The 22,106-nt window shown below is 47.6% G+C and overlaps 1 protein-coding gene across 14 annotated transcripts in view; it reads right to left on the bottom strand.

Moving 5' to 3' along the window:
• The window catches only part of ARHGAP26 (Rho GTPase activating protein 26), a 448,382-nt gene that overhangs the window by 83,537 nt on the left and 342,739 nt on the right, over positions 1–22,106 (bottom strand). For all 14 annotated transcript variants that reach the window (XR_016236252.1, XM_051844367.3, XM_051844371.3 and 11 more), the window contains one exon: positions 12,438–12,576. Coding sequence is in view for 13 of the 14 variants with exons in the window: in XM_051844367.3 (XP_051700327.3) it covers positions 12,438–12,576 (139 nt within the window). In the remaining variant the exon portion in view is untranslated. The remainder of the gene's footprint in view (positions 1–12,437; positions 12,577–22,106) is intronic.

Genomic DNA, 22,106 nt, shown 5'->3' with positions numbered 1-22,106 from the left:
CTATGAACTTTCTGAAGACCCCTTGTATGCCCACTCTTATAGTCAACTCCAGGCAACCTACTACCAGACATTTGATAAAAGTTCAAAACCACAGCTGAAAACATTACATAACGATGCTCTGCTTTATAAAGTACCACAATCTGATGTTCATGAAATTTGATATTTTTATTTATTTGACAGATAGAGTTAGACAGTGAGAAAGAGAGAGAGACAGAGAGAAAAGTCTTCCTTCCATTGGTTCACTCCCCAAATGGCTGCCACAGCCAGAGCTACGCCAATCCAAAGCCAGGAGCCAGGTCCTTTTGGTCTCCCATGCAGGTGCAGTGGCCCAAGCACTTGGGCCATTCTCCACTGCCTTCCCAGGCCACAGCAGAGAGCTGGACTGGAAGAGGAGCAACCGGAACTAGACCCCGGTGCCCATATGGGATGCCAGCACCACAGGCAGAGGATTAACCAAGTGAGCCGTGGCGCCGGACCTCCATGAAATTTGATTTTAAACACCATACTGGGACAGAAGGTTTTAAGAACATATCTCCTATTGTACTTTATCCAGACTGAGTCTCTCTGTGAGCTAATGGAGGAACACTGTAACAAACAGAACAGAATATTTGTTCTGAATAAGCCCACTAGACAAAGGGCGTGGGGAGGAAGACGCAGACCCTGTGAACTAGAAAAGTCAGCAGAGTGAAACAAGTGGCTGCCCCCACAGTGAGCTTGAAGATTTCTAGCATTTCATCACTGGATGGCATTAGAGGTCTTTTTTCTTTAAGAAATTATTTTTGAGATCCTAGTTTGAGATATATGGGTTCCACTTGATATATATATATATATATGTATGTATATATGTGTAATGTATATGTATATATACATACAGATATAGATACATGTATAGATATGTATCCATGTATCTATTTGTCTGTCTGTCTATCTATTTATCTATCTATCTTCTTTCCCAGCAGCATGACCTATAACCTGGTAAAGTCAAACAACAAGAGAAGAAGATCAAAAGCAAAAGATTGGGGATAGGAGTTGTCTGTCCAAGAAGAAAATGAAAAACTTAGCATTCAGATTTCATAACTCTGCAATCACAATTGCCCAATATGTATCCTACGGGACAGACTCTTCAATGGTATGCCTTGATGGACCATATGATGAGGGAACCCAGAAACACAGCGTTCCCTGACCACAAGACTACTCTAATTCTTTACAGCTAAGTCCCTTTATCTGTAGATGATCTGCAATCTCAGATAATGAGACAGGAACTTCCAGGTGGAAGAGCTTTTCCGCAATGCTGACAATCCTGACTGGGGTTAAGGAGAAAGGTGAGGAATATTCCAGAGAAGGGGTGGAGAACAAAACCAATAGCAAAAAACTTGGTTTAGTGGTTATGCCAACTATACTGAGACAAAATTCTGAAGAGAAAGACAGAAAGAAAAAACGATAAGGAATGTCATTTGAAACAGGACTTTTTAGTTGGATGGGCAAATGAGTACCTGCTACTGACACAAAATCATGAGACTAGGTAGCCTAGAAGACGTTTTTCCTCCTCTGTTAAATAAAAATTAATCAGGTCATTCAAATAACAGAGCTCAACTCCCTTGAGTCACCGATGGTTCAGTCCAGCTCTGGCATCTTCACCAGAAGGTATAGGAAGGACAATGATGTCGCCAGAGGAAAGAAAATTACAGGCTGGTGGACTTCAAAAGAAAAACAACAACCAGTTGTGAGTCAAATCCATAAGACCACAGACAAGCACAGAAATGATAAAAAGACAAAGAATGCCCACCACTCAGAAGTAGTCTTAAACTGGTTGAAGTCGGTGAGAATGTTTGCCTTCCTCAAACATGTCTGTCAACAAGAACCTTTATATTAGAGCAGCTAAGAGCCCAGAAATGAGGAAATGATAAAAATAAATCCCCAACAACTGTAAACATGCACTGGATGCTTTCATGACCCTATGTCCTGCAGGACATGGACTCGGCCCTTATGGATACAGACTATTTGAGGGTGGGGACCTTTTGGCCACAGAGCCTCCCGCACAGCACCCTGTGAGTTCAGCATTAGCCCTGCATTCCTGATGGCTAATCCACACATCATATACACTAAACTCCACCAATGGTTGCAAGGTAAGAGTAAATATAATGGAATAATAAACAATCAAAGTCTATGCTGCTGGGAGAGAAAGAGGTAGTTTTGTGCACCTGTTTTTGTTCTGTTTTGTTTTTTTTTGTTTTGTTTTGTTTTGTTTTGTTTTTTCCCCCAAGTGCTTCAGACAGGGACTAATAACATCCTTGAAACCAAATACTGTGACAGTGGGCAGCATTTTTTTTTTTTTTTTGTACAAATCAGGAGCGGAAAAACATGAGTATGCAACCAAATCATTGCAACTAAAAAAGGAAAGCCAGAATAATTTTGGTGATATTGTACTTGTTCTGGGAGTTGCCATGGAAATCTGGGAGCTAAGCTACTTCACTTTCCGTATTTACCAAATGACTCCGACTCACTCTAATGGCAACCCCGTCACATAAGGGAGGCAGGATCTCTGTTTATCACGGGCCCCAGAGGCGAGGCCGGGAAAGCACATGCAGAGCCAAGCCAAATTCACACGTCTTGGCAGGCCTGAGCATGTCTGGCCCACTGAAAACACAAAACCGGAGGGGAAATAGGCAGCGCAGGTCTCCAGCGTCACTTGGGGGAAGGAGTCCGTCAGGACACAGGCTGGCAGCCACCTTGCCGTGACGCTTAAGACAAGAGGTGGAAAAATAGAGGCAGAGGGCTGTTCTCCAGTGGTAACTCAGGATGCTGCACACAGCCAAAAGGAGGCCACGCTCTCTCTGCATGATCAAAGCAGGAGAGGAGGGAGTTACCAGACAGATGGACGTTTGGCAAAGGGAGAGCTTTAGACCAAAGACATAAGAAGGTATAAGCAAAACACCCAGAGGCTTTCCGGGGCTGTGGATGGGAGAGAGGTGCACTTTCTCTTGCTTGTTAGAAGTTTTGCAATGAGGTCTGTAATGTATCATCCTGACAAGATAGGATAATAGCATGGCAGCTTAATGAATTTTGCAATAAAAAAAAAATCATGAGTGCACAGCAGTTTCTGAGTTTTCCATCTCTGGGAAACACCCAAGTGCATGAGAAGTTTGGAATCCGACTTTCTGGAGCAATTCCCCTGAGCGTGGCGTTGGCTCCTGATAGCAGCATGCCACGCCACCCCGAAACCTGAAGTGGTCTGACTGCATGCTGAGCTAGTCTCTCTCCTGATGAAACAAATAATCCTAAATAGCCGTTCAGGTAATATGGTTGGGCACACAAAAAGAGTTTGGGTAAAAGTTTTAAAAAATAATCTTAAAAAGCATTTTGAGGGGTGGTGCTGTGGTGTAGCAGGTAAAGCCGCCACCTGTGGTGCCGGCATCCCATATGGGCACTGGTTTATGTCCCAGCTGCTCCACTTCCGATCCAGCTCTCTGCTATGGCCTGGGAAAGCAGTAGAAGATGGCCCAAGTCCTAGGGCCCCTGCATCTGCATGGGAGACCTGGAAGAAGCTCCTGGCTCCTGGCTTTGGATTGGCGCAGCTCCAGTCATTGCAGCCAATTGGGGAGTGAACCAGCAGATGGAAGACCCCTCTCTCCTTCCCACTCTTCCTCCCTCCCTCTCTCTCTCTGCCTCGCCTCTCTGTGTAACTCTGACTTTCAAATAAATAAATCTTTTAAAAAAAAGCATTTTGAGCAATGATGGCTCAGTGGACTGATAAGTAGCAACCCACAGGGCCAGTCTGTGGTTTTGATCAGAGTAAACGCACTAACACTCTGGGCAGGTTGGTCCTCCGCAAAACCACCTCTAATTTTCATCCTGTGTGGACCGACTGACGGACGCTCTCCCTACAGCACTCATAACAGCCCCTTTCTTTGCAGAGGGAAAAAATGCCAATAAAACTGCATTTCACAGGAGAATGGAGAAGTCATTGTGGCTGCCCTGGGATGGAACTGATTCACAGGGTTGGACATGAGGCACCTGTGGGGAAGCCGGCCCTGCAATAGCACCATTTCAAAAACCACAAGGGAGCAGGGCGCTTTTAATAAGAGGCTAAACAAGGAGCTGATTGATGAGCTAAATGGACACTCACTACTCACATCACAGGTCTGCTGTCTGCCTGAGAACACACTTCTGAGTGGAGTTGCTGTCCCTTTAACTTAGGACTGCCTGGTTCCAGTGGGAGCCCCTACACACAGCACTCTCTCTACGGCTCATTACAAAGAAGGAAACTGTACGTTTACTTATTGTTATCCCATGGCTCATTGTAAAATGGGCTCAAGATAGTAAATGGAATGTACAAGTTGGGAGTTTTGTTTTTATTAAAAATAACTCAAGACTTCATAAATATGTATTTCTCTCCAATTGAGAAGTTACAGAAAAATGTACAAATACACACAAATATCCCCTCTGAGCCACCCTCCAGCTACACTCATTCTGACACATGCATGTCAGAATTAGCTGTGCTGCTACCCATAGAGAAACAGATGCATTATATATGCCCGGATTCTTCCCTTTCAACAGAAGTAGGCTCACATCATAACTGATACCGCATTATCAGCCGTCTTCACTTAGCGACAATGCCAGGGCCATGAAGTATTCTTAGACTTTTGTCATTTAATGATCTATAGAACTTTCTTGCCGTGAGGTTCCCACAGTGTTTTCAGTCACACATAGAAACCACACGTAATTAAGCCAAGAGCCACATTACCCCTTCGGCAGCCTGTGCAACAATAGGAATCTGCGTGGACAAACATGTCAGCTGCCAAAGCAAAAAGGTGTGTCCAGAGCACTTGGGATCTCGGCACACGTCCAGGCCTGGCACTGAGAGCTCAGGGAAGACGTGGTGGGAGCATCTGCTGAGTACAGAGCCCTGCTCTTCCTCTGCGAGGAAGACACACACGAGAAGCACACAGGCTGCATTCTCCACCTGGGCCTGTCTGGGAGAGGGTCCAGGGTGCATTAACAGGACTAAAAGAATTAATCAGAGCCATAATCCCAGCAGCTAGTGAACATGATCCACGTGAAACCAACGCCAAGAACGCACGCCTGTCCCCACCCCACCAACACAGTGCCTCACGCCCAGGCTGCTGTTGTAGCTGCACCCAAGCATAAAACAGGCTCTCGCTGGGGCCACGGCAAACCTGCGGTTCGCTCACTATGGGTCCGGCCTTTGGAGCGGGGCACGATTTCCTCAGTTAACTGTAAGGTAAAACTAAAGCCTGCTGATAATCATCGTAACCGTGGCTAACATTTATTAGGTGCTTGCTACGTTCCAGGCCCAGTGTCAAGGACTTTACATGCACCGCTCACTTCATCACGGCCGTGTCGCTCCAAGGCAGCTGTTACCAGTGATTGATTTCACAGATGAGACCATGGAGGTTCAGAAAAGCAAAGTCACACACTTCAGGTCCCAGAGCCGGCGGCTGACGGAGACGGCCCTGAAACAACTCGGGCTGACAGTGAGGCCACCACTTCCAACTAGCAAGCCACACTGCTCCAAATCCTGACAAGGACTCACAGAGATGCCCTGGTAACAACAGATGGAAAACAGCGCTGACTGGCCCACCTAGCTCAGCCAGCGGGTCTGCACCTTGAGCTGGTATGACGAGGCCGCTTTTAAAACCACAGTGCCTGAGCTCCAGGCAAGACTTCCTGACTCAGAATGTGGCGGGGGAGCGGCAGGCTTGTGCATTTCACAAGCTCCCTACAGGCGCATGGATGTGCCCGTCCAAGAACACTGTTCCAACAGCCCTGTCTCCACATCTTGACGTACAGACCAAGAACTCCGGATGAAAAGCTCGAAAGGTCACTCTGAGACCTCTTGGGAAAAACCCAATGGGGACAAGCCCTCGCTGACAGTTTTCTCCAGTGCTGCTGGCTCTACCTTCTACAGCTGTCCAGAGGTCCACAGCTCGTGTGTCAGCACTGTTCACCTAGACATGCCAGTCCGCTCTCTGCTGCAGGATGATCTGTGTGGAAACTTGGAGATTAAGCCGTAATCTCCTCCACCGCTGTTCGTCTGGCAGCACAGTTGAAAAACCTCGTTCCATCTGTTCAGAGGTGATTGCAGATGAGGGAGAGCCTTCACCCCGGCTGTGAAAGCCACTGCTCTCTGCAGAGCTGGTGCTGGATCTGGAGGGGGCTGCCATGGGGCTGCATCCTGCCAGTTTGTGTCATCAGGAGCCCATTCAACAGGGTGCAGCTGAAGCTGGGACAGATGGCTGCCACTGCTTCTGCAACTCAGTCTAGCCAGGGTTCACTTCTGGGGCTCAGGAAATGCACAGGCACCGTGCAAAGGTGGCATGGCACAGGGAAGGGAGGCCACCTGGGGACAAATGCCTCCTCTGCCATTTGCTACTTGTGTGACGGCTTCTTCTCGCTAGCTTCAACTTACCAGTCCATAAAATGCGAGACTCTACCTCATGGAATTATTATCAGCTGTGGAGATGAGATAATAATGGGCTTAGCAGGCTGCTTGGCACATTCGTTAGGCTATAATTATTTTTATTTTTACTGCCTTTATTGAATGAGGTTCCATTTCTAGTTTGGCCTCAAGGTTCTGGATCAAAGGCAGCCACGCAGCCTCCCCAGCAGCCCTTCAACTCACTGCAGGTAAATCCCAGCTTAAGGGAAGGTCACACTTCAGGCTCAGAAGTGGAACTGGGGGCTGGCGCTGTGGCGCAGTTGGTTAATCCTCTGCCTGTGGTGCCGGCATCCCATGTGGGAGCCGGTTTGAGTCCTGGCTGTTCCTCTTCCAATCCAGCTCTCTGCTGTGGCCTGGGAGGGCAGTGGAAGACGGCCCAAGTGCTTGGGCCCCTTCTCCCACGTGGGAGACCAGGAAGAAGCACCTGACTCCTGGCTTTGGATTGGTGCAGCTCCGGCTGTTGTGGCCATCTAAGGAGTGAACCAGCAGATGGAAGACCTTTCTCTCTGTCTCTCCCTCTCACTGTCTGTAACTCTACCTCTCAAACAAATAAATAAAATCTTTTCTTTTTTTTTAAAAAAGAAGTGGAACTGGAGACATCTTCCTTGTCAAAAAGGTGGTGTTTGTAGACCATGCCACAGTAGCCAACCCTCAAAGAACCACATCTCTGGCACTCCCCCAACAACCAAAATGGGAACTCAGGACACAGATGGAGTAGCAAGGTAGCATGCAGGTAGCACGAGGGTATGAACCGCTGTGGGACCCTGAGAACCACGTGACATAAATCTCATTCCCCTACAACTGTACAACAGGGACAGAACTCATTGCATGGAATTTTAAAGATGAAAGGACCATGGCCAGCCTGAGAAACAAGTTGATCTGTTATGCAGTTGCATCTGTCTTAAACAAAGATAAACAAAATACTTCTAAGGGAAAATGTCTGCCAAGTCCAATTTTGGAAATCATCTTTCAACTGTCCCCCCCCCTCAGTTCTACAGACAAGAGCTACCCACTGCTAATTACAGACTCTCCCCTCGTGCTCCCTCTGTTAAGCACAGACCACCCTTTGGTCCTCTCAGCCAGACTGGGCCCTCTGCCCGTAATGTCATTCTCAAAATCCTCCATTCGACCAACAGTTTTGACCAACTACAAATAATGATATCTAGCCTCCTTCTCAAGAGCAGTCACTGGTTTTCGGACAATCTGCATTTTTTCCCCTGATATTTTAAATTGTGCATTTCTCCATCATTCCCTTTGCTCTTCTCCAACAAGTTTTGATCTCAGAAGCTAATCTCATTTTATTCCTAGCCCTGCTGCTACCATGTTTCCTGCTGTGAAGAGCCAAGAACATAAGAAAGTCTCCAGCACCTCATACTAGGAAGAGACCATTGCCATCCTAAAGACCACTGAACTTCAGGTACATGGAAGGGGCCGCCAAAGAAGACCCCATTCATGCCCACAGATTAAGAGAGAACAGTGTGCAAGCTCCTGGATGCACAACTGGTTCACCTAGGCAGAAGGACAACTTGTTCTAGAAATAAGACATACATCACGTACCATGCCAGATAGTTCCATGAGCCTCCAGCACAGGTGCAAAGACAGAGGAATGGGCCATGGAACTCCCAAGCTGACACCTCTGGGAAGAGGGAGGCAAATGGCACACTGATGCTAAGACTACTGGCACACTGACCTTTAAAGGAGAGAAGAGGCTCCAACTCCTGCGCAGAGCAGGAGCACTGCAGCGTGAGGGAAGAACGTATGCTGTTGGCGCACAACTGGGACCTTTGAAGGGACGCACCCAGAGGAGCCACTCGGGAATCTGCAGGTCCACTGCATATCTCAGTTAGGGACTCAACTGAAGGCTGGCCAGCGGAATGCAGAGAGAATGCTAGCACCTCAGTAAGTAAAAAGAGGAGCCTACGTGGACACAAAAGAGATCACCTGCACAGACTTAAGAAGAAAGGAGGTTCTGAAAAACAGCAGATGGCTAGTTTGAGGGTAGGGCAGAGGTCTGTGTGCCTGCGCAAGTGCCTGTATGTGTGTGTGTCCATACGGGGCGCTCCCTTGTAAAAGGGAATCTGCTCTGTGGCAAGAAAGGCAAAGGCGCATCAAACCTTGGCAGGCATCGCAATGAACCCAAAGTGCACAGCAAGAAATCAAAAGATCAACAGTGAGTGTCTACAGCAATCTTTTTTTTTTTTTTTTTTTTTTTTGACAGGCAGAGTAGACAGTGAGAGAGAGACAGAGAGAAAGGTCTTCCTTTGCCGTTGGTTCACCCTCCAATGGCCGCCGCGGCCGGCGCGCTGCGGCCGGCACACCGCGCTGATCCGATGGCAGGAGCCAGGAGCCAGGTGCTTTTCCTGGTCTCCCATGGGGTGCAGGGCCCAAGCACCTGGGCCATCCTCCACTGCACTCCCTGGCCACAGCAGAGGGCTGGCCTGGAAGAGGGGCAACCAGGACAGAATCCGGCGCCCCGACCGGGACTAGAACCCGGTGTGCCGGCGCTGCTAGGCGGAGGATTAGCCTAGTGAGCCGCGGCGCCGGCCTCTACAGCAATCTAAACAGCCAAGTCACAACACAGGAACCCATTTCTAGTTGAGTACATTAAAAAAACTTCGGCATTTTATGCTGTGGATTACAGTGTAGAAAACTTTTACTATAATCATAATTAATAATAATATTTAAAGTACTAACAACAGTTAATTGTTTGGAAGATAGCCTACATAGATAAATATATATATATATATTTATATTTATTATTCCAGTTAAGCATTCATATACATATGTATACAAGGCATTTCAAAAAGCTCAGGGGAAAATGGAATTAAAAGATTAGGTTAGGGGCAGGCATGTCCCACATTGGAGGACTGGGGTTTGGTAATCTGTCTCTAGTTCCTGAATCCACCTTCCTGCCAGTGTAGACCCTTGGGAGGTGGTGGTGATGGCTCAAGTAATTGGGTTCCCTGACACCTATGTGGGAGATTTGGCCCAGGCTCAGCTGTTTCAGGCACCTTGTTAGTGAACCAGGAGATGGGCGCTCTCTTGCTGTCTCTCAAATAAATAATTTTTTAAAAGGTAACTGTATTTTGGTGCAAAAAAATACTGAAAACTAAGTGTGGAAGAGCCTTCAAAAAGTTCATGGGAAACTGGTATCATGAAAAACACAAGGCATGGATTTCAAAATTGTTTTGCCTCAAAACATACTCCATTTTCCTTGAATTTTTTTGAGGTTCAAACATACACACACAACTTTTCCATTAAAATGTCTCTTCTCCAAGGAGCAGGGGAAGCTATCCATGCCCCCCACCCTCAGAGCATCTGACAACTGCAGAGCTCAGCCCTGTTTCCCGGAAGACTTGCCCAGCACACAAGGAAAGTGCTGCTCTCTTCCCGTCTCACGCCCTTGGCCCACTGTCTGCAGACAGGAACGTCACTGCCTATTCTGCAGCTTAGACAGGTCTACTCTCACACGTCCTCGCCTTCAGCCTCTGCCTCATGTAATAAAGTTAATCTAAGCCAAAGATCTGATTGGTTTTCTGCTCATCTCCATCTTCCTTCTTACATGCCCCCAAGTATACCTGGAGACCTGTCCCCGAGCTGTTGCAGCCTCACCACAAACCCAGCACTAGGTAAGCCAAAGGGGGAAGGACAGGCACTGTCTGGTCTGTCTCCACGTGCACCACACACGGCTTAGTAGAAAACGCTGGTGTCCATGGGTCTCCTGGAAACCTGAGGCGAACATCGCCCTGAAGTCCGATGCCTCAGACACTGGGCAGATGTAGTTGAGGCCAGTCCTGCTGCAAATGTGCCTGGTGTCCTTGCAGAGGACCCGGTTATGTGTCTGTCACCATGAGAGCGACCCCAGCACATGTCGACCAGCAACACAAGCTATTGTTGAACTCCATCCGGGTCTCCCATGTGAGTGGCAGAGGCCCAAGCACTCAGGCCATCATCTGCTGCCTTCCCAGGGGCTCTATGTAGGGAGCTGGACTGGGAGTGGAGCAGCCAGGACTTGAACCAGTGTCCATATGGGATGCTGGCAACATGAGTGGTGACTTAATCCCCTGAGCCACATGCCAGCTCCACAGGAATTTATCTTAAGCAATGCTCATGAGCTACAATGATGATAACAGCAGCTGGACTATAAATAAACTAAAATCAAAATAACTGGAACAACTCAAATGATTCTAAATACACTGAGGTACAGCTGTATTATGGGATACCATGAAACCTTTAAATTCAGCGAGTTTTGGGGGTGAGAAACGCTTGATTTCAGGAGTCATGATAAGGAAGGTCAAAACGCCTGAAATACCATGGGTTTAGAAAAACTTCTTTATGACAAAGAAAGATGCCAATGTGATGCTGAGTGAAAGGAGACACTGCCCTGCTCTGCCTCTACAGGTTAGCAGGGACGGACGATGACGACGACGCCACCTCGCCACCCAGCACGTACTGGGCACTCAACTCGGCACCTAGCACTGGATGAAGTGCTATTTTATTTTACACATGTATTTATCTATTTGAAAGGCAGAGTGACAAAGAGAGAATGAAGGAGAGCAAGTGACAAAGAGATCTTTCATCTGTTGGTTCACTGCCCAAATGGCCACCAACAGCCAGGGGCAGGCCAGGGTAGATCCAGGAGACAGGCGCTCCATCTCCTATGTGGGTGACAGTGACTCAGGCACTCCAGCCATCTCCTGCAGTTCCCAGGCACATTAACAGGGAGCTGGACAGGAAGCAGAGCAGCCAGGACTCAAAATGGCATGGTTGTAAGGGATGCAGGCATCCCCAGCAGTGGCTTGACCTGTGGTGTCACCACACCTGCCTGGGAGAAGTGGTTTAATCCTCACAACAGCCCTATGTGGTAGAAACCACTACCCCGTTTTCCAGAAGAGGAGGTGAGGCCTGAGATGTGACAGTACATCCTGAGTGTCACACAGCAGAGACAGGGTGGGTACCCTGGCAACCTGGAGCTGGCGTGAGCTAACTGTTCCATCGCACCTCTCAGCAGGCACACACCTCTAGAACAGGTAGCACGCCGAGCTCCGGGAAGACACGCCCAGCTTCTCTGTCGTCGGTCCTCGGCAGGCACCCTGTGAATGCTGGCTGTGTGAATGTACCAGCCTTGCACACTGCACGCGATTCAACAATAACCACTAAAGACAGCAGCCACTCTCAGGTACTGAACCATTTCATCTAATCTTCCCAAATCTCCAATGAGGTGAGCACTAAGATACCTATTTTACAGATGAGCAAACTGAGGAAAAAGGCTGGAACCGTGGCGAGGCTGGCACAAGAACGCCTCTCCACTTAGCTCTGGCACAGCTGGAGGCTTTGGTGGCTCCATTATAGGACTACTTTTTACAGAAGCTAGAACACTCTATTTTAGGGCTCAGCACCTGGTCACAGCCAAGAGCTCAGAAAGTCTGCGATGGAAGAAAGATGATAACACCTGCTGTTTGCAACAAGGAGGGTCCTTCTCTGATGAACTGATTTCAAGTGTTGTTGTTGTTTTTGTTTGTTTTTCTAAAATCTCAACTACGTACTAGACCCCGTGAGAGGTGGTGTAGGACAGCAATAGCAAAGGCCGGTACAAGCAGGTTCCAGCCTCACGGAGGCACAGTCTAGGAAGCCGTATGAGTCAGACTAAGAAGCGCTGAATTAGAAAACCGCAGAGAAGGGAGGAAATCAGGTCCCTGGGAGTTGCTAATAAAGGGGGAACCAAAGAGGTGATTCTCGCACCGCGCGGGAGGAAGCGGCTCAGCTGTGCGCGCCCGAAAGGCCGCAGGGAGAGTTTCCTCCTCTGCTTCCTGTCCTGGGAGCGATGCTCTGCCATGGGGCTTGGGAGGGCGCAAGGACACACACACTCTTTAGGGGCACCAAAGGCCAGCGGGACACAGAGAGAGGCCTGGGTGGGGTTGGGAGGAGGCTAGGGCTGTCTCTGCACACAACACACGCCTTGAGCACGGGGACTTACGTTTCTCTGTCGCCTGCACGGCGTGGAAGAGCGTCAGGGGTCTCTCGCTGCAGGACGGGGGCTTGGCATCACCGCTCTTCTTCCGCGACAGGTGCAGCTGGGTGCCGGTGAGCGGCGCATCGGGCACAGTGTTGAAGATCTGCCAACAGAGGTTCACAAGAGGTTACACGCTTCTGCGAGAGCGCACAGGCCCGAACCGGCGCGGCAGACAGCGCGGTGGAGTCTGAGACTGCGAGAAAAGATTGGAAAAGACCGCCGCCACCTGCCCGGTACTTCATCGGAAACACTGGTTCCCAGGAAGCGCCATGAAATAGCCCCTCCGAGAGCCCCTCGCAGAGCTCAGTAACGCTCACTTCTACTTCTCACCCCTTCTGCCCGGATTTCTGCTCATCTCCCTGCCGTTGCTCTCTCTGGGGGTGAGGTGGGGTGAGGTGGGCTGGGGGATTGGAAGGCGCCCAGGGTGCAAAATCCAAGCTGGCTGTCAGGGGCACTGAAGATGGCTGCCATCACTCAGAGCCAATAGATCAAAACCTCTTTACCTTTCTTTACTAACGGTTCTATGTCCCAGTTCATTTTTTTTTTAAGTTTTCTTTTTCTTTTTTTTTTTTTAAGATTTATTTATTTGAAAGTCTGAATTAGAGACAGAGAGAGAGAGAGAGATGTAGCAATCTTCCATCCACTGGGTCACTCCTCAAATGGCCAAAGCTAGGAGCCAAGAGCTCATCCAGGTCTCCCACGTGAGTGCAGGGGTCCAAGCACTTGGGCCATCTTCCGCTGCTTTCCCAGGCCATTAGCAGGGAGCTGGATTGAAAGTGGGGCAGCCAGGACTGGCGCTGGTGCCCACACTGCAATGCTGGCACTGCGGATGCCACCTCCAATGTCCTGGTTCTTAGCAACCACTTCACAACGTTTCTAGACTGCAAAAATACGTATTTAAGTCAAACTGCAAAAAAGAACTGCAGAACAGGGCTCAATTTGCCAACCCTCAAGTGTCCTCGGCCGCAGTTTCAGTCTTGGTGCCACAGCTCTGAGCTATTGGTGCTGCTGAGCTTTCTGCTTGCTTGGAAGAGGTCAAGGGAAGGTCAATTTTTTTTAACCCTGGATGATTAAATCACATATAGGCACTATAGTCAACCACCAAAATGTAGAAACATCTCAAGAAGAAAACAAAAAATGAACATTTCCCAATTCTACTGGAGATAACTGCTGTTAGCATTTAGGTTTTATTCCTTCCTGAGCTTTTTCTTTGGGCCTTAATTATTATTAAAGCCATGGTAAAATAATGAGAGAGAGAGAGAAGAAAATGATGGACAGAATTCCATGCAACTCTCATTTTTTTATCTGCAGGTAAAGGTACAGCATCATTCGGTAATTCTAACCGCTGACACTTGCACGGAGCTACCCACAGCCACAGCGGCCAGCACTTAGTGCAGCCTACTAGGGTACGGCTACTGCGTGTGCTCAATGAGTAGCTCACTGGATTCTCAGCAACCCTACATACCAGCTCATGTCCTCAGTGCTTCATAGAAGACCTGAGCCACACAGAGGTCACCTGGCCACAACTGTCATGACTGATGGTAAAATCCAGGCTTGGAAAATAAGAGTCACTCAATCAACACAATTCTTTAGAGCCTCTACTTTATACTAGGCACTGCGGGTCTAACAGTGAACAAGGCCAACAGGCTTCCTGTGGTTAGACAGTTTGCATTCCAGTAGCTATGGTTTACTGAGTGTTTACCACAAGAGGTACTGGGTTAAAGGCTTTGGATGAATTATCTCATTGATTGTCAACACAGTGGTGGGTATTTGGCAGAGAGGTCAAAATGCCACTCACAACATCCACATTCCCTTATCAGCATGCCTCACTCCAAGTTTTGGCTCTGCTTATAACTCCAGCTTCCTGCTAATGTGTGTCCTTGCAGTAGGCATAGGAGGGGTCAAGTACTTGGGTCCCTGCTGCTACCCATGTGGGAGACACAGACTGCAGACTGAATCCTGGGCCCCTGGTTTCAGACTGGTCCAGCCCTAGCTGCTGTGGGATTTGGGGAACAAAGCAGTGGAGGTAAGACGGATGTCTCCATCTCTCTTTCAACTAAAATGAAAATAAATAAAAAATTAATATTAAGACACTTTTACATAGTTGAGATTATATTTGTTTTGTGGTTGTTTTTATCTGACACATTTCAACAAATATTAGCATTTTTCCCTTTATTAAAAAGATCCCCAAGGAGCCAGCACCATGGCTCACTTGGTTAATCCTCCGCCTGTGGCACTGGCATCCCATATGGGATTGCTCCTCTTCCAGTCCAGCTCTCTGCTGTGGCCCGGGAAGGCAGTGGAGGATGGCCCAAGTGCTTGGGCCCCTGCACCTGCATAGGAGACCAGGAAGAAGCACCTGGTTCCTGGCTTCGGATTGGTGCAGCGATGGCTGTTGAGGCCATTTGGGGGGTGAACCAATGGAAGGAAAGCCTTTCTCTCTGTCTCTCTCTCTGTCTATAACTCTACCTGTCAAATAAATTTAAAAAAAAAAAAAAAAAAGATTCCCCAAACATGATTCTTAATGGTTGCATACCCCCTCACTAGACTGAGGTATCATAATTTACCAGTTCATTCTTGATCATCTCTGTCATTGGAATTAGCCTCCCTTTGGATTTTCTCTTCCCATACAGTCATGAGTAGTAAGAGGACAGCGGTAGCCATTTCTTCCCTTCCACCTATGGGTAACCCCAGGACACCTCAGAATCTTCCTCATGGCCCTGTCTCCTTTTGTGCATTTAAAAGCAAAACTCAAAAGCTGACACATAGGAAGCAAAGTTTTAAGAATTATAAGAATTTCAGCCGAAACAGCTGCTCTCCACGAACTGGCGGGACCCTGGGCTGTGGTAATGCCAGCCAGCTGGTGCAGTCAGTCTCACTCCCAAACACAGCTGTCTGAAAGCAGCATTACCATTTTTTCCCTGGGAGACTAAAAATCTGCAGCAAGATAAATGGAATCTCTATGCATAGCTGAGTTCAACCAGGGCGAGGGGGTGAAAAGAGAAGGCGCCTTAGAATAAAAGCAGCAAAATGCTCCTGACGTCTAGAGCAGGGGGAACCCTACTAGCTTACCTGAGTCTCCAGACTCTGAGTCTCTAACATCGGGAAGAAAACAGAAAGAGCTTGGGTCACTGAGCCCAGTGAGGCTCTCAGAGGCTTTCTTCCCCCTTTACATTCTTCCCTCAACAATGCTCACCCATGGCTGCTCCTAGGGTGACAATCCAACTACGCACCAGCATTAATGACATTGGAGAATTTTTAAAAAATTGTATTTAAGAGGCAGAAAGCAGAGAGACAGGGGGAGCTCCCATCTGCACTCTCACTTCCCAAATGCCCACCATGCCCAAGGCTGGGCTGCAGCGGAAGCCAGCAGCTGCGAATGGCGGTGCAGGTCTCCCATGTGGACAGCAGGGACCCAACCACTTGGGCCATCCCTGCTGCCTCCCAGGGCCTGCATCAGCAGGAACTTGGAATCAAGGAGCCAAAGCTGTGAATGAACCCTGAGTACTGCAATGTGGGGAATGCAGGCATCTTAACTGCGAGGCTCAGTGCCTACCCCATGTTTTATACCTTAATTTCACCTGTCAATAGAAACGTGAGCATTTGCTCTTCCCTAAGGACTGCTGCAAATGCTGCAGAAACAAAGACAAGTCATGAGTCATGAGGAAGAGTCATGGGATTCAACCAACACTGCTTCCAAAACAATATTTGTATGTAGCAGGGCAAGAAGAGATGACGGCACACAAGCAAGAATTTCACTCTACTCCTTGGCTGTTTATTCTAAACAGTTATTTGGATAGAACAGAACAAGCCCTAGGAATAGATTTTCACCATGGGTGAGTGCTAACATCCCCAGGCCAGTTCTTCGGTCTCAGCGTGAGCCAGCTCTGTAGGGCTTTCCTTGGGATCAGGAGCAACACCGTGCAAGTGAGCACACTGTGCACCTAAGCTGCCAGGTATGGGGCTGACATTATGGTAACGTTGCGTGGTTTTCCAAGGTGTGAGCACACCTTTGTAAATTACACCACATCAGGGCAGAGGACACACACCTTCATTAAGAAGCCTGGAAAACCACTGCCCAAACTCTCATTCATTTAACCCTGAGACTTGAACACATGCAAGCTGACTGGCCAGGCCCAGGGTTTGTCTCTGTGTTAAAAGTTCAAGTTGGGATGCTGAAGAGAGTAAACTGTTCACGGTTTTGGTGGTAATGCCAATCCTGTGTCATCGGAAGGGATTATTTCAAGACAGTCCAAAGACTTTTCCCTCAGGGTGTCGGGGAAGGGACTTCTGCACGAACAGCCCTGCTGAGAAAGGGATGCCTCCGCTCCAGGAACCCAGAAGCCTAGAGTCCACAGGGCTCCATCGTGAGGCTCCAACAGGCTCCTCATTTCACAGGGACTTTCCAAATTAACGCACAAGGGGCAGATGTGTGCTGTGCCCCACGTGTCCTGTTAACACTGCCCAAACTTAAACTCAATTCCCATTCAGCGGGGAATGCCTTGCAGATAAAAGTGAGGAAGACTGTAAGCCTTTGGAAGCTACTAGGGAATAAAACTGTAAAATAAAATATCACTCTGGTAACCCTTCCAAATAGCCCCAATGTCAAGCTTCCTGTAAGTCGAACTCGCAGCCCCATCAACGGCAAGCTGCTGCTTCCCCTTCAGCGACGTGGGACAGTGGTCAGGGCAGCTTGGCCTCTGCAGCCTGACAGATTCAGGCCATCCTGGGGTTCCTGGTTACTCAGCAGGCACCACTTACAGCTACGCTGACTTCACCATCACAGACGTCCACATCATTTCCATATCGCCACATAAAACACTGGAAAGGAGTTTAAAGTTACTATATGGGTAGAAAGAAAATAGGCTTTGGAACTAGACAGACCTGGGTTCAAATCCTAGCTTTGTCACCTACAAGATGTGGGATCTTGAGCAAAGTTTTTAGTTCCTGTAAACCTGTTGTGTGACTGTGAACCTAATAACTGCCTTGCAGAACTACTGAAAAGACCACACAGATAAAATGCTTAGTGCAGTATCTGGCAAAGAGCAGGCAGGAAGTGACAGAGGTGGTGGGTGATGAATGACAGTGAAAATCAAAATGTGTTTGGAACTTACTGCGCTACGTTATAGTCATGGATTAGTTCACACATGCTAACCCTGTAAGGGAGACACTATTATTCTGGGCATCTTGTACATGGGGAAACTGACACTCACTGAGATGAGCTCATTTATCCAAGGTCACACAGAGAAGCAAGACCGCTGAACTGGGACCTCGACGGCTTGACTGTCTGGGCTGTAACCATGGTGGCTCTCTACTACAGCTATCATTGACAGAGGACAAAGTGGAAAGTTTTGGAGTCTGGAGACCAGATCTCAGTCATTCAGTAGCTCTGTGACCTTGAGCAAGGTACGTAACTGTCTGACCTTCAGAAGCTTCATCTGTCAAAAGCCCCAAGTGGTGAGGACTGAAGCACCTAACACAGTGTGACATTCTGTGTTCAGAAGACATTATTGTGTTCAATAAAAAAAGGCGACACACAGAAGTACAGGAAGGGAAATAAATGGAGACCCAACAATGCACTATTCGCAGTTGAGACAAGAGGATTTAATTTATAAGGGTAAATTTAATTATAGCCCTTTGCACAACATCAACTTGAACTGCTCAGAGCGATGTCGGAGCCTGCTGTTCTCCTCCCCCACGTCGTCTACAACACTCGAGTTTCAACGGCGCCCTTCTGGTCCCCCTGGCCCGTCTTAAAGCTGGAGAGCACTGATACTTCCGGAATCTGTTCTTATCCATGTCACATACACATTTTTACACCTTTTCCAATCCCATCTGTCACACGCTCCTGCAATTTAGAAGGATTAGGAGTCTCCCTATAATGTCTGCAGGGTACTCTTTATTATGTGCTGTGATGTTTATGAGAGGAAAATTAGGTCATGATGAAGAGCTCTTGGTCTGTAACTGCAAAGCAGCTCGGAGACAATAAATCAACAGCAGAGGCCTGGGGATTACAACGCAAAAAAGATAGGGCTGCAGCAGAAAACAGAGCACTTTCCTGACACATAAATGCACCAGGGGTCCACGGAACATGGAGCTGGACTGCGCCATCGGAGCAGCATGTGCATTGGAGGGGGCAGCCTACAGCTCCTGAGCCTGGTACACCCATGGCTCATCCGTCCTCAGAGCAGGCCGTGGGCCAGGCGACTGCTTAGGACAGGAGAACCCACACACCCAGCACCTTTCAGCTGGAGAACCAGGCAAGCCTTAGCAGGGATCGCTCCGTGGCTGCCCAGATGACGGGGTCTGTAGCTGCCGCGAGGTTGTTTAAGGATAGCTGGAAATTCTATGTCCTGTTGACAGGATAGCATTTGGGCAGAGGAAACTACAATTTGGAGAGTTGTTTGGGGAATTTTATTAAAAATCTCTCAAAAGGATCCAATTACACCTAGTAATTCAGTGTATATATAGCGGGCCTGTGTGATCCATGGGAGGCTGCGATTTTCTCTATCTCCAGAAGACTGTATGTCCTGCTATCTTTGCTGACATAGCAACAGAATAAAATATCATAAATTAAAAAAAACTTCACTCTTCATTTGAGTTACATTAAAGGAGTTTCATGATTTATGGAATTACTGGTTTACTGGGGGGCTTATTGGAGGCCATTTAGGTGTTCAGACTCACAAACTTACAGCATTAATCAATGAAGACTATCTTACATGGCACTTGCCACTAACAAGCAAAAGGAAAAAAAAATCTGTAATGCAACCATTCAAACTCAACACACAAGTAAAGCCAGCTTGCTTCTAAACCAATAAGCACAGAAGCCGAAAGGGAATATACAGAAATCTAGGGAAGGAAAGAAAGGTTAAAAAAAAAAAATCAATGAAAAAAGCTACAAACGCCATGAGCACTAGACAAGATTAGTATCCTGAGCAGACATAAGTACAAGGGACAATCTTAATGTAGAAAAGCATGTAGACATATCTTATTAATGATTATTAATTTCATATAACAACTGTTTGAAATGGCAAGGAAATGAAATGCAGTTTGCCAAACATCTATCAGTTCCCAAATCCACTGCCTTTTGTTGCTTAACGTGCCTTTTGTGCACAAAGCCCAATACAGGGCAATGGATTTCAATGCCACTAACACTTCGGGAAAAGCAGTTTGGTAGAGCCACATCTATGCAAATCAAGCTAAGTGCACTGAAACTCATGACCGGTTGATTGGGAAGGCAAGGTTGCCTAGGACTTGGTGCTCAAACTAGGTGTTAAATAGGGCCATCCACGGGGCCAGTGCTGTGGCGCAGCAAGTTAAAGCCCTGGCCTGAAGTTCCAGCATCCCAAATGGGCGCTGGTTCTAGTCCCGGCTGCTCCACTTCTGATCTAGCTCTCTGCTATGACCTGGGAAAGGAGTAGAAGATGGCCCAACTGCTTAGGCCCCTGCACCAATGTGGGAGACCTGGAGAAAGCTCCGGGCTCCTGGCTTCAGATCAGCTCAGCTCCAGCCATTGCGGCCAATTGGGGAGTGAACCAGTGGATGGAAGACCTCTCTCTGTCTCTGTCTCTCTCTGTATCTCTGTCTTTCAAATAAATATCAAAATAAATCTTTAAAAATAAATAAATAAATAGGGCCATCCAGGGTTGGTAGCTCTTCTCCTTGACACACTAGATTAAAAGTTAACATACATTATGAAGGGAGAGTGAGCTTTGTGGATTTCTGAGAATTAACAGCTCAAAGATCAACATTCCCCCTCTTTCAAAACTAATTAGTAGTCTGGGAATGGAATCATCATAACTTAGTTTGTCAAACATTGACAGTCATTAATGTTGACAAAAGTACATGATGCCTGGGCTCATGTGCACACGTATGTCCCACTTCACATGTACTGGTATATTTTCTAGTGACACAGCCAAAAGAAGTATCATGGATTGTATCATGGATTATAACAGAACATGCAAGTCCAATCCTATTAACTGTCCAGACTTAACAGTGAGGTGTAACATACACACGATTAGCCTGAAATTTCATGTTTAACCAAAAGTATGAAAAGAAGGCAGGCTGTTTTCTTAATATGGTTCTTTCTAGACTTCAAATTTTCAAAGCCACCATTAAGCAAGCCTTTATGCAAATAATAGGAAAATCTTATTAATACAGGAATTTGTGGGCTTTGAGATATGACACAGAAAGACAGCATTATATATTTTCTTTTGTTTTAAAATTTCAGTTAGAAGCATGTTAGCATTGGTTACTTCCATCATGCTTCCCCAAGCATTTTCTTGCTTAATGTTTCTTTTTTTTAATATTTATTTACTTGAAAGGTGTGGGGAGCAACTGAGACTAGACTAAATTACTGGAACTAGGACTAATTCTATGCATCTGCTCTCCCATAATATGGCGCTGAGAGACAGCAAACAACTTCTACGCAGCTGCCTCTCGCCAGTTTGACTGATAAGCTGCAGGAGCTGATCCTGCTCCTGATTGGAGGAGAGCAGCGTGCTCGGCGAGTGGGTAGCAGAGTTGGGATTGGTGGAAGAGGACTATAAAGGAGGAGAGAGACAACATGCACCAGGAACATCTGAGAGGAACATCTGAGCAGCCCCCGAGAGAGCCAGCCGGCGGTGTGCCGCTCCTCCGCGAAAGCGGGGAAAGCGGGGAAAGTGGGGAGGTGGGGGGAGGGGGCTCCACGGAGGTGGAGGGGCCGGCAGCTAACCCAGGACAGCGTCGTTCCTCCGCGAGTGAGGGTCGGCAGCTAACCCGGGAAGGGCCGGGCAAAAGGAACAGCATAGGGTCCAGTGTTGTTCCTCCGCGAAGGGGGGAGCGACAGAAAGGTAGAATTACAGAGAGAGAGAGAGAGAAAGAGAGAGAGAGAGAGATTTTTTTCCACCTGCTGGTTCACTCCCCAAAGGCTGCAACAGCCAGGGCTGAGCCAGGCCAAAGCTGGGAGCCAGGAGCTTCTTTCAGATCTCCCACATGGGTACTTGGGCCATGCTCCGCTGCTTTCCCAGGCGCATTAGTAAGTAGCTGGATCTGAAGTGAAGCACCCAGGACTCAAACCGGCGTCCATACGGGATGCTGGCATTGCAGGTGGTGGCTTAACCTTCTATGCCACAACACGGGCCCCTTTGATGTTACAAGACTCAGGGTGATAAGCTAAGAATTTGGGGGAAAAGATTTTGTCCATACAGAAATAGTAATCTTAAATACGTAGCCATTACTTTAAAAAAAAAAAATACTAAGAGTCACCATCTTTCTTTGAGTTTTCAACCCTGAAACTTGCTTATGTGTCAAAGCAGCTATACTCTCCAGTCCATTCTTTAGCTCTCATATAACTCGAGGATAATCCAGGGTATGCAGTCAGTGATGGGAATAACACGGTGACACCATGAGCTAGCATTTCAAATAAAGACCATGAGGATCGCACTCCACCACTCCATCCTGGAAGCGACTGTTGCAGGACCAAGACTGCACTCTCTGAGCTGCAACTTTATAATAGCATGGTCAGCTATGTGGTTTATGTGATGAACAAATGGTTCTGATTCCAACGATCAGTACAACTTGGTTCAGCTTCTAGGAGAGACTGTCCAAAGCACTGATGTAATCATTTGCACCCCCTCTATTTGGAGACCT

Source organism: Oryctolagus cuniculus, chromosome 6 (assembly GCF_051225735.1).
Source record: "Oryctolagus cuniculus isolate XC-2025 breed Fujian yellow rabbit chromosome 6, ASM5122573v1, whole genome shotgun sequence".
NCBI classification, from domain to species: domain Eukaryota; kingdom Metazoa; phylum Chordata; class Mammalia; order Lagomorpha; family Leporidae; genus Oryctolagus; species Oryctolagus cuniculus.
The sequence above is the reverse complement of the archived record's forward strand: the minus strand, read 5'-3'. Positions and strand labels throughout refer to the sequence as shown.